Source organism: Lissotriton helveticus, chromosome 2_1, assembly GCF_964261635.1.
Source record: "Lissotriton helveticus chromosome 2_1, aLisHel1.1, whole genome shotgun sequence".
Classification (NCBI taxonomy): domain Eukaryota; kingdom Metazoa; phylum Chordata; class Amphibia; order Caudata; family Salamandridae; genus Lissotriton; species Lissotriton helveticus.
Genome location: NC_136059.1, coordinates 668,756,185 through 668,769,529, shown reverse-complemented (window position 1 = coordinate 668,769,529; position 13,345 = coordinate 668,756,185). Strand labels below are relative to the sequence as shown.

Here is a 13,345-nt window from a genome sequence, read left to right as displayed (position 1 = left end):
TTTTTTGAGTAAAACAGCTTCATCTGGGATTTTGAAGCAGCTCCAGGCAGCGCTATTTTTTTAAGTATAGAAAATAGTGGGGAAACTAACATGATGCTGCACTGGTATGAGACTGGGCTGGACCTTGGTTAACAGCAACTGGAAGGCGAGTTGCAGCTCAGATTCAATCCTTCTTTTCATTGAAATATGAAGAGAACTCCTCACTACTAGTCAAAGTCCCACTGTTTACCGAGTGATGGTTAGATTTGTAGGGTGCTTGTTGTTTAATGGTTTTGTATATCTTTTTGGGTCTGTTTTTGCCGGTATACACCTGTTACAACGCAATTTTTACTCCGCACTACCACTACAACGCGACCATTACTCCGCATACCATTACAACGCATTGCGCTGGGGGGCGCTCTAGGATAGGGAATAAGTTTAATTTTCTATCCAACACCTTCCCTAGTGTCCACGGGGACTGGAGTTGGAATAGAAAATTATACTTACCACTATCCAGCACCTCTAAGCGCTATGCGTTGTAACGGTATTCGTTGTAAATACCGCGTTGTAATGGTATGCGGAGTAAAAGTATGCGTTGTAACGTCATACATCCGTTTTTGCCATTGACTAGCTGCACCCTAAAGTATTCTGCTTTGGAACTTCGGATGTGTTTATTGGAGGAGCTTCTTGTTGCCCTTAGGTGTTTGAGGTGAGCGATGACTGGAGCTATTCTCCATAATCTCTCTGGAAGCCTTAAATTGCGCCTTTCCTCATTTAGGCAGCCATTGAACCAGGGTTTGGCGTGCCTATTCTGTATTCTTTTTAGCTGCTTTGGAATATTTCTCAAATGTGGGCGGAGTGAATTCCATAGATTAATAGATGGGTAGGAGAATTACTTCCTGCCTGCCTAGCTATGAAAAGTCTTGCAGATTTAATTAGAAGAGCTGATTAGGGTTGAAGCAACTGCCTGGGTTGGTAGATAGAGAAATTGTTCCTGATGCGAACAGGACTCATTTTGTTTTGGCTTTAGTGACCCAGACACAGGGCCTTACAGGTAGCCAATGTAGAGTTTTTAGGTGCAGAGAAGTGGTTAGGGGGCTTTATATCAATCCTTCCTGCTACACTGAGGCCATACAAATAACAAAAATGAGGGGATCAGCGCTGAACCCTGAGGTACTCCATAGTCATTTGAGAAATAACTGGACTAATAGGGAGGGAGGTTTATGAACTGAGTTCAGTCTGTCAAAATAGAACAGAGCCCTCTGAGGGCAACCTAAATTCAGAGAGTCTAAAGAGTAAGGTAGAGTGGCAGACTGTATCAAAGGTGGCAGAGAGATAAAAAAAAAAAACAGAGCTGGAGATTCAGTCTTGTCCAAGGTGATCCTTATTTTATCGGTGGTGGTGACCAGAATAGTTTCAGTGCTATGATCAGCTCTGAATCTTAAATGGGATCCATAAAAAACTGTTTTGTCTCCAGATAGTTTGCCAGTTGGAAGATAATAATTTTCGAATTTTTCCAGGTAGGGAGAGGCGGGATATAGGCCTTTAATTACCAGGTGAAGTGGGGCCTGCTGATTTTTTTAGCAGTGGCCTGACCATTAACTAGTTTTCAATTTGTTCTAACTTCTGCCATTGATATAGAGAGATTGGAAATGTCAGTGATAGTGGAAGCGACTTCCTCTTTTACAAGCTGAAGTACCCATGGTGGACATGGGTCTAGTGGAGAGCCCGATTTGGTTTTCATAAGACAGTCTTTCACAAGTAGGACTACTGATGAAGGCATCCAACGATGTCTCTTTATTAGATAGTGAACTTGTCTTTTGCAACAGTCAAGCTAGTATTATCATGATTCTCAAAATTAAAATATATTTCTCAATGTTTAAAACATTTGGATAATTCTTTATAAATTATGTATGTGTGATAGAGCAGGCTTCATTGGTGGGCTGTCTTAGTGCCGCAACCATTCTTGAAAGGTTCTTTAATAGGGTTTTTGGTATTAGTGAGCAGAGTATAATAGTATTCAGTCCCCAAATTATTTTTGAACTCCTTATATTGGTTTATAGCTAGTATTAACTCTCATTTTACCTCTATCTCATAGTCTGTTTACAACTTTGATTCAAGTTTTGTGAATTGTTTTTAGGTTTTTAGAGAGCCTCAGAAAACCACAGATCCGATAGAGTTTGTCTGTAGGGTATTCTCGTTCGGATAGGAGTGAGGTGGTCTAGTATCTTGTTTATCTGGAAATTAAAGTCCTTGAGTGCTTTATAGGTATTCAAACCTATAATTGGGATTCCAAGCGAAGACTAAAAGACCTTGTTTTGGATTTTTGCTCAGATATAGATATCTAAGGTGCGGTCAGAGAACACACAGTATAATACTGCCACCTCACCCCCACCTCCTCATAACATTCCTGCTCCTGGGAAGGAACAGACTGAAGAAAAAAGACTCTGGGGCTGATTTGGATCTTGGGGGATGGGTTACTACGTCACCGCAGTGGCCAATATCCTGTCCACTGAAATTTACATAGGATATAATTGGATTTACATTTCGGCGTATGGGATAAACATCATCCTTGTGATGGAGTAATGCGTCCGACAAGATCTAAATCAGGCCCTCAGTCTGAAAGCTGAACGAAAGAAGACCTAAGGCTTCCTGACTCTTGCTGGTACCGAGGGACTAGAAGTGCTCTCAAAGATCAAGTCGTTGTCCTCATATTGCTGCTAAAGGGACATAAAAGGCAGAGGGACGCCAAATTTCAAAAGTGCCCACCTAAACACTGTGGACTGGGCCCGGCAGGAGCCCTGGGGAAGATACATATCAACTAAGAGCCTCCCGAGAAGACCCGGGGGCTGTAGGTGTTTCAGCAGTGTGCTTCACAAGCACAGAGAAATAACGAAGATGCAACTTTGGCTGCATGACTTGTTTGACCTATCAAACCTCCTCTCCAATTGAAGATGGCTTTAAATTGCACCTTGGTCCACGTCAACCACAAATTATCATTTTTTATTGCCACTTGTTTCTACCTTGGCACCTTTTGCCTCAAAACTTTAAAAACGTTTTTAGCTAGTGACCCTTACCCGATTTTCAACATTTTAGTGTTTTCTTGCTTATGACATTTCTCTTTTTTCTAAAGGGGTTTGGAGATTGTAATGTTTTACATTACTGAATTGTAAATGGTTTAATATTGTGTGTTCTTAACACAGATTTCTGTTGGGTGGTGCCTGTTGCTCTTGGAACTGCTCTTGGGACTCTGTTGTCAGATAGAGTTTATTCATCTTAAGGGTCTCTCCTTCAAAAATGTTCAACTCAATTTTTGACAACCTGGAATATTATTTCTCCTGAATATATTAATGTCAAAATGAAATTAGGAAAGGCAGATTTTATGAGATTGTAACTGAGCGCTGCGTTAGAAACGTGTGTGACCTAAAGGCAGGAAGAATAACAGTCACTGGGAAGGTGAAAAACATCCACACATTTTATTTTTGCAGATTTTTGTAAACATCCACTGGTTTTTTATCACATTAAATTTGAGCACTTATCATTGGGGCCAAAGAGGGCCAGGCTATGGTACATATTTGGTGTGAAGAAGGCCCCTGCATCTTCATAATATTAGTAGGAATAGTAGAAGGGATCCTTCCAAAGGGAAAGACATTTTCCATATACTGAAAAAAAATAAAAAATATCCCATAAAGAACATCCCAACTATGCATACTCCTGTGGACAGTCCAAACAGCATATACTCATTAAAAATAAGTGCAGTGCAGTAGGGGTTTCTATGATTTGAGAAGCTGACCATGAAAAGCCCTGGGCTTTTTGGTGAATCCCCCAAAAATGTGTAAATCTATGCATACAGTAGTTCTAAGTCTAAGATGTAAAGATTATCATTTTTTGGTGGATTGTGTTCTATTCTTAGGTTCAGAGCTAACATATGTGCTTGTCCATACTCTATGAATTAAAACAGTTTTTCAGATTCTGGTCTGCTGATTGTGCTTTGATTTTTGCTCTTCTCTTTTTGTGCATTCACTTTACATTATATTTACCTAAACTATATACTGTACACATGATTTTAAAAAGAAAGGTAATAAAATAGTGTTTGGAGGACAAGGTATTTTGCCACAAATTGCGCACAATATCTTGTCTGTCAAACCTATGGTTCTCCTACTATCCATTGAGTTGGGTAAACTGTGATGTTTCTGACGGAGGTGCCTCCACTGCCATCAGAAACTCTACATCCATAGCCCGATGGAGTCGGAACCATCATTGCATCAGATTTTAGAGCACACAGTTTAATGCATTTGGTTTTTTTTGGGTTTTTTTCTTTTAGTTCGGGACAACGGTCACGGTCCAAACTGAAACAAATTAAAAATAAATCCCCTACACTAAAATAAAAACCCCAGAGTATTAGGGTGATTTATTTCTTGTTTATCAAAAACAATCTCCTAATTTGGGAGTGTGTTTGTGGAAAACAAATAAATGATTAGTGACTGCCAGAAGCACGGCAGATCCTCATCAAACTTCCAGTGCCTTCAGAGGACTCACTGTGATGGCAGCTCCCCTGAAGCACAGATCTTTGTGGGCAGACAGAAATCTCAAAATATGGCAGGCGGTAGTTCAGCCAGGATGTCACAGGAAATTATCTCTGCAACATAGACGGATGGCCGGCTGCCCACCATAGTCTAAATCAGGCCTTAATTTCGGTTATGAGCTTGCATATTATCTAACTCCATATAAACAACCTAAAAAACCTATGGGTCTCTCATCTGACAATCTAATCAGGAATATCTACTGGTACAACATCAGCAGCACAATGGTATACTGATGGAAAGACAGGAAAAAAGGATTCTGACTTAAGGCGTCATACAGAAAATGGTTAACCCTGTGTTAGCATCGTTTAACCATGTTGTTGGATTCCCATCAACATCGTGTGTGATCAATATTATCATGTGGTCATCCGTCCTGGGTCTGTGTCTCTAGATCACCGAGACAGCTTTAGTACCCACCATGGACTCATAGTTTGCATGTACCAACACATGGACAACCATACGAATCTGATCTGACAGGATCGTGCAGTGCAACAAAAGCAAAAGTGTGTGCAAGATTAAAATAGGATAGAGAGTCTCAAAATTGTTTTATTCAGCCAAGAACTCTTCCTAATTTAAAACAAAGAACAGCGCAAAACATAACTGCAGTTTAACAAATATCTGCATGGGGGCCAACATGTTTCAGCCTTCACGGGAAAACGGACCCTAGGCTTTCTTCAGGGCCTCTGTTCTAATAACGATGCGACTGCAAAATTAGTGTATAGTGATAAACAAGATACCAAAAATAATGTGTAAAGTTATGTTTTGCGCTGTTCTTTGTTTTAAATTAGGAAGAGTTCTTGGCTGAATAAAACAATTTTGAGACTCTCTATCCTATTTTAATCTTGCACACACTTTTGCTTTTGTTGCACTGCACGATCCTGTCAGATCAGATTCGTATGGTTGTCCATGTGTTGGTACATGCAAACTATGAGTCCATGGTGGGTACTAAAGCTGTCTCGGTGATCTAGAGACACAGACCCAGGACGGATGACCACATGATAATATTGATCACACACGATGTTGATGGGAATCCAACAACATGGTTAAACGATGCTAACACAGGGTTAACCATTTTCTGTATGACGCCTTAAATCAGAATCCTTTTTTCCTGTCTTTCCATCAGTATACCATTGTGCTGCTGATGTTGTACCAGTAGATATTCCTGATTAGATTGTCAGATGAGAGACCCATAGGTTTTTTAGGTTGTTTATATATCAGTACAGGGGATATAACCTATGCTGGGTCTTTAAATGTCCCTTAGGCCCTCCTTAACCTAGTGTTTTATATATATTATCTAACTCCCCCAGAATCAAAGGACTAAGTGCAGCTTACTTTTGAAACTGTGAACAGCATCGCATTGTTCTTCGAAAAAGACAGTCCTGTGATTTTCATCTCATAGATATTCCAATTCACCCTCTCATTCTTACTATTAAGGATGTTCTCTACTGAGCAGTGATGTGAAAGCTGACAGCATTTTCAAGAGTAAAATGTTAATTCATAAAACACAATGGTATTTTTAGATATACATAACATGTCAAATAAATGTCACCAACCACATGTCAGATCTAGGAATACATACATACAATTTTTTTCTTCTAAAATACCTTACAATCCCATACAAAGTAAACACATTCTATTGAGAGGTAGACCAAGAGTACATTGAAGAACCATCTGCATTCTATAAGATAAAATATGTGCTGTAAAAAGCAGGCACAGATGTCTAGTCTGAAGCATCAGCTGGGTATCTGGCTCATAGAGTTTCAATGCAGCCCACTTCTGTGTTCCTACCGTACGGGTGATCACTGGCTTTGACAGTGATGTCTGTACTTTTCTTCCCTGGATCAATACTAGCTCCACTGGTTGGGGTAGATCCCATTTTTCCATCTCCAGAAACAGCCGAGACCAACGTCACACGAAAGTGTTCAGTAAGCTCAGGAATGTCGTCATCAAGAACATGAAGATTTAGAACCTAAGTAGGGGCAAACCAAGATCAAAATGTCACGAGTTACAATCTGCAGTTGAAGAGTTTAATAACACCATATTTTTAAGACCAACTTCCTATCAGAGTCTGACAGGCTTGCAGGGTTGTAACTGGATATTATTATCACCCATAGTCTATAATCACCACCCATGGTCTACTCGCATTGCATTTCTATTTAAACACTACTTTAATTGCTAATACTTGTTGTGTAGAGCACCCAGAAGCCCCAAAATCTAATTTCGCAAGCACTATGTGAAAACACATTATTAATGTTATCATTCTGAGCAGAAGAAGAATGATAATAATGACAACAACAGCAAGACAAGCTAGATAGCAATAATTAGCCATGAAGCTCTGAGGACAACTATCTTATTAACAAAATCTGTGTTGGCAAATATATTTAGGGGGAATAAAAGTTCCTGATATTATTCGAATTGCCCATGTATCTCATATGCTTTCTCACTCCCCAAGGACAGGATTCAAGCATTTATGCCCAGACTATCAAAACCTAAGTCAGCCAAACCATGCTGCATGAAACTGAAACACACCACTGTCAGACAACTGCAACCAGTAGGTCTACACTAATATCCTAGGAAAAAACGGTTTCAATCTTCCGAGCATTTATGAAAAGAATTCCAAATCATTCTGCAAAAATGTACTGTGGTTAATTGTAAAAGACATGGACAGAAACACCCTACAATCCCTAGAAAGTTCCACTACAGAGGCACGCTTGTGTTAAAAGCACTATAATTAATTGAAGAAATGGTAGTAACAAGATGTGTGAAAGCTAATGTGGTCACTCCTGGGCAGATATTCTTAAAACACACAAAAATATTGTAAGATAAGGATTTACTCAAATAAATAAAAACATATCACAGGGGATGGGAGTTACAGCATAATAAAATAGAAGCTAACAACAAATCAGCTAGCATAAAGGCAGAGCCATCAGAACAGATCCTGTAGCCCCCTAACCACTCCCCATGGCAATACAGTGTTACTATTATAGCCACAGTCTTTGTATAACAGGTTCCCATTAAACAGGGATTTCCTGAGCTACAAAAGTTGATACGTGTAAATACCTATTTTACGGTGATAAAAATACATCTATAACTTGTATGTATGACCAGAGAGCTTTTGTCAGGACACAGCCTATCGCCCTCATTAGGATGTCAGTGGGACCCCCACCAACAGGCAGTTTGATGGCATTCCCACCGACATCCAGGATAGCGTTCCGACCGACTCATTACAATGTGATTGGTCGTACCGCAACGGTAGGAGGGACTGACCGACGCCTCCGACATGCTCAAGGAGCCCGTCGGGGCATTGGTAGCACCATAAGCCCTATAAAGTAGGCAGTGCCTTTACAGGCACCGCCATAGGGATTACAATGCCCATTTCCCACAGCCTTCCCATGGCGGATCAGAAAGGGACTTTGGAGGCCCCCAGCAGGACCCCTGTCTCCCTTGGGATTCCGCTATATAGCCAGGGGGCCACATGTGGTGCCCCCAAGCATCTATGCTCCATGTGCCAGGCACCATGTGGTGTCTGGCACACAGTGCGTGGATGTTTAAAAACATCTCTTTTTCGATTGCGGCTTATGCTGTGCCCCTTTCACGGTTTGCAGCACAAGCTGCAATAGAAAAAGCGATGTTTCTGACCGTCTACATGGCGGTCACATTCTAATCTGGCGGGTGGGACCTCCGAATACTTGTCGGGCAGTCCCATGCCCGCCGGGATGGCGGTCGGGCGCTCGTCTGACCGCCATTGTAATATGGCCCTTATTTCTTCAAGTTAGATCAAGATTGTGCTATATCTCGAAACTTTAACATCATAAGCAATAACATTCTGATGCTCCTTATGGTGTCACCTGAGAAGGGATAGTCTGTGTGAGACACTGATTGCTGACTATATGCTGTAATCCCTGAAAGGTTCCACAAATCTACATGGGTGGAGGAGTACTTGTGGCATGCAAAAAATAGCTCTGTTGAGGCTCTGTAAGGGTATTTGTCAGGACATCCCAGTGTCAGATTACATATGCAGAAACAGACTACTGTTTCATGGCATAGTGTGTATTCCAACTGCATAGGATCTGGCAGATGTTTCATTAAGATAGTTATTTATGGATGTGATTGTTTTTATAGACCACACAGATAGGTTTTGTAACAGAACTCTCATGGCAATGACTGCTCATAGTCATCAAGGCTAAACACCTCATAAATGAATATACACAATCCTCTTCAAAAGGGATGAATTACAAGATAAGTACACAATCCACCATAAAAGGTTGACAAATAATACAATGACAACATAGACTGGCAAATTATAAATTAAATTAAAAAAATAATACTGATGTATTGCTAGATGAGCAATAAAAAAGATACCCAAACTGTGCTTGCTATATAAACAATATAACAGAATAATGCATTAGGGTAAAAAGTGCTATTGATTCACAACATATGTGGAAGCACACACAGTGGGCGATTTAAAGAAGAAGTGGCAGGACAAGAGGCGGCAAGTATAGGAAAAGTTTTCCAAGATGTAGCTGGCAAATAGTGTTCCGGGAGGTTGACCCAGTTATCATTGCAAACTCCTTGATAAACATATCCTCTTTTACCATGCATGCTGGCCTGCTATATGGCCTATTTGTTCTAGAGAATCAGTCAATGTATGTTTTGAATATGTTAACTACATGATTTGACTTGCAAATGTTATGGCGTGTTAATTCTGTCTATTTTAATAATGTAATCTATGAATAAATTAGTGAGTGACTGAGAAAGTTACACTATGGTATGGTGGGATACCCCTGTAATTGGCATGACCTACCCCATAGGCCCCTACTATATAATAGGGCAGGGGATTGAAACTACCCAGAAGTCCCCAGTACCCTGAGGCATGCCAGTTTAGAGGCCGCCAGCAGCTTTTTCTGCACCAGCATGGGTGCACAGCTGAAGCCTGAGGTCAGTTTAAAACCAGCACTGGGTGCCAGGACTGCTTTTAAACAGTAAATTGTGCCCAAACTCGACTTTGGTGGTAGGGGCACTTAAAAATGGAAAACCTATAATGTTTTGGCACATTAGGGACCCCCAGGGTCTCCCCTATGGTATCCCAGGGGTGGGGGGTCAGTTATCTATAAGGTACACCCTTATAAAAATTAGTTTTTATATGCCTGGGTAAAGTGAAATTTCACATTTCACTCCCCACATTGTGTTAAAGTGCTGCCCAAATTCGACTTTGATGCTAGGAGCACTGGCTAAGGAGGATATGCAATATTTCTGCAGATTCACTACCCCTAAAGTCTCCCCTAGTTGCACAGGGGGTGGGGGTCCTGTAGAAATTGGGGAAATACTTATAAAATATGTTTTTATAGTCCCTGGTGCTAGAAAACTGGCCCAAGTCATTTTCTCCATTGCAAATCCCATGGCCCATAGGTTAACATGGCCGGGAGCTATTAAAGAATAACTCCTGATAGGAAGGAGATAGAGATACCCTTCAAGCTCTTACTAGAATGTTAGGGGAAAACCCAACAATATTATATTGTTGAATTTATCCTAAAGTGTACAGACAAGAAGTTATAAGACTTTCTTGTTTTATAAGTCCAAATTCAGCCTTCCAGTGGTCTGCCCTGATTGGTCAGAGTTAAGTGGATTAGCCAGGCTGCTTTGAAGAGGTGATAAAGAACCCCTGGGGTTAACCACTCTGCTGGGAGGGCAGTGTGCTGGTCTATAGGAATGCTAGGCCAGGGGGTGGAGTCGTAAACTATGCTCTTCAAAGGCAGAGGGGAGGCCTGAGTTTCAGTTTCACTTTGCCAGTCTTGACCCAGAGTCAGGGCTAGGCTTAAGGAAGGTATATGCAGATAGTAGGGGGAGAGTCCATGGAGATAAGCCATCCCAGGGGGGTGTTTAGCCAGCTCTTACCGCCTTGCTGGAAAATCAGCCATTATGGATTTGGAAGAGTTGATGCACTCTGGGACAAAATAATGCCACACTCTACAGGATGTGGTCATAGCTATGAGGAGTTACCCTGCTCTCATTAGTCAGAAGTGGCCTGTTGCTTGACCCAGAGAATTTTGAATAAGTATCTGAGAGGGGCAGAGCCCTCCAGATCTGCTGCTTGAAACTGAATGAAGCAAAAAGTGCCCTGCTGAGAAGATTTTGCTGTGCAAGGAACTCCAAGGCCTGACCTATGAATACTGCACCATCTGAAACTGCAGCCCTGTGGATTATCTTGCTAGAAAAGAACTAAAGAGTGGACTCCTTGAAAGCTACAGGTTAAAAGAAGCTCAACTGGAACATCACCAACTAAATCTACACCTTGGAGACCCATCAGTGAATTTGTAAAGGTTTTGTACAAGTGGATTGTGGGAACTGAAGTCCTCAACTTTCAAGGACCATCTTGGAGCTTCCGGACCCTTGGAGTAAGTTTGAGACACTTTGGGACCTCTTGAGGAACTTCAGGAAGAAGTTTAAGAAGTTTGGATAAGTATGGACTAACTTTGAAAAAAAGCTCCATAGAGGGACCGACTCAACCTGGCCAGCCAGGCCGCCTGCCTTCAACCGCGAGCCAGCCAAGCCAACCAGGTTCGTCCCGCTAAAAGCTCCATGGCATTGACTTCCAGAGATTGACCGGGACTAGAGAAAATCTGAAGCCGGCGAACCCTCACCGGATCTGGCTACATGAGGAGCACCAAGAGACCCCACGAGAAAAAGCTCCAGAAAAGTTTCTAAGTCCGCTCGTGGAAAAGGTGACCGGGAGCAACCATGAGAGCCAAGCTGCCTGCCTTCCATCACGTGTGGGCCTGGATTCCAGGGAAATTCACCGGGACCTCATCACAAGTCAAACCGGCGAACCCTCACCGAATCCGGATTCCTGGGAGCTTCAAGGGGCCTTGAGAGAAAAAGCTCCAGAAAAATTTCTAAGTGTGAAGGTAGAAACGTGGACCGGGACCTGCCAGGTCTGTAGCCTCTCAGGGCTATATCGCGCCCGGCCTGAAACTTTGACTTTTCCCCGGTCTATCGCAAGCAGGTATAACAATATGGTGCTATAATCTTCTAAGTGCTATATTTTATTAAATCTTTTGAAAAATCATATCTCTGGTTCCCTACATTGGATTGTTTTCATTTTGGTGTCATTTTAAAGATATAAATATTTCCTATTTTTATAAATTGGTGTTGAATTTCTATTATGTGTTGTGTCTTAATTATTTACTACAATTGTGTTTTTAAATGCTTAACATACCTGTCTTTAAAGTTAAGCCTGTCTGCTCGCAGCCACGTTATCAAGGGTTAAGCATAGGAATAATTTTCTAAGACCTATTCTAGGTCCTATCATGTGTTAATGGCCTTATTGCCAGCGGCAGACCTACATTTGCCCCTACCAATAACTCACTTTCCTACAGTAGGAAGTAATCAATTGCTTTTTAGACACAATAGCCAAACTAGTAGCTCAAGTGATCTGTTTCCGACCACAGGAACCTGGTTGGGCCGTAGTCACACATTCATCAAGATCCCTGGCCCGTACTCCATACCTATTGTGGCCTGCTACTGGGATTCCTTTGATGATCGGTATGGAGTGCGGGCCAGAGATCTTGATGAATGTGTGACTACTGGTCCGACCCCATCACTGGATTCATGGAGCTCAGTCTGAAAATATCAGTGATTTGAGCAACCAGAGGAATATCCCCTCTATTAATCAACGAACCTTAGTGTGTGCAACACATACTGGCCTAATGAACATAATTTGACCATCACTTATTTATCTACGCACATAGAACCCGACGAAAGCCAGCATAATTCGCAGTCTGGCTGAAACATGTAGACCTGATTTCACAGGATATTGAGACATAATTTACTTCCACACATATGCGTGTTTTAATACTGCCAAGGGCCCATAATTAAACTCCCCTAATTTCACGGGACCCATTGGACAGTTTTTAACTTTCACTTCACTGCACATTCACGGCACAAAACCTGCTCTGCTGTAATCAGGCATTGAAGCACACCCGAGGTGCACTCAGCACCTTAGGTGGGACCCAATGATGAGGCATGCCACCAACTAGGTTGGTGGGTGAGGGTCTTCATAAAAAACAAAGTGTTTTTATTCCCAGACATGGACACCTAGCTTCCTTTCATTTAGCTAGTTCTCATTGTTATTTACCTAAAGTGTCTCAGTACTTGTTGCAAGCAGCCTGGTTTGCTTGTCTGCATGATGCCCGTGGTGCCCCCACTGACACCCTGGAAAGATACAGTGTCTACGAAATGGAGTGCAATCAGTATTTTGATATGTTCAGTGTTGACTGGGAGGAGGTTGTACGTGAATTAAGCTCCTGGTCCCAATCTGCAAACCTGTCACGGATCACATTAGGTGAAAATCTGAATTAAGAAATGACTGCTTCTCTGGACATCGAAAAAGATTGATGAAGTCAATTCTTTCTCTACACAAGACACACCTATTCACTGACATGGTGAAAAATGTTAAGGTCTCTGGCTTGCTTTCTTAGGTGTGTAGACTGTGTGTGATTGTCTGATGTACTAGAGACATTCACTTGTAGATGAGTGTGCTGTCCATTACCATCATGGTCCGTCTTCCTCGTCACAGTCACAAAGGAGCACCCTGTGTTCCAGACACAACATTTACCCATAAATTAAAAAGGTCCTCACCCAACATGGCTGCCTGACAGAAAGTACCTGTCACCTGGCCTATAAGGGTGGGACCAACACAGGAAACATCCTGTTTTTTTCTCTGTGTTCCTGCAGAACATCCATCATCTGAACCAGGACGGTAGTCATTTTTCCGGTCTCTTTAA

General features: G+C 41.8%; 1 protein-coding gene across 1 annotated transcript in view; it reads right to left on the bottom strand.

Moving 5' to 3' along the window:
• The window catches only part of ADGRV1 (adhesion G protein-coupled receptor V1), a 2,034,994-nt gene that overhangs the window by 1,622,257 nt on the left and 399,392 nt on the right, over positions 1-13,345 (bottom strand). The window contains exon 23 of the mRNA XM_078677778.1: positions 6,351-6,531. Coding sequence (XP_078533904.1) covers positions 6,351-6,531 — 181 coding nt within the window. The remainder of the gene's footprint in view (positions 1-6,350; positions 6,532-13,345) is intronic.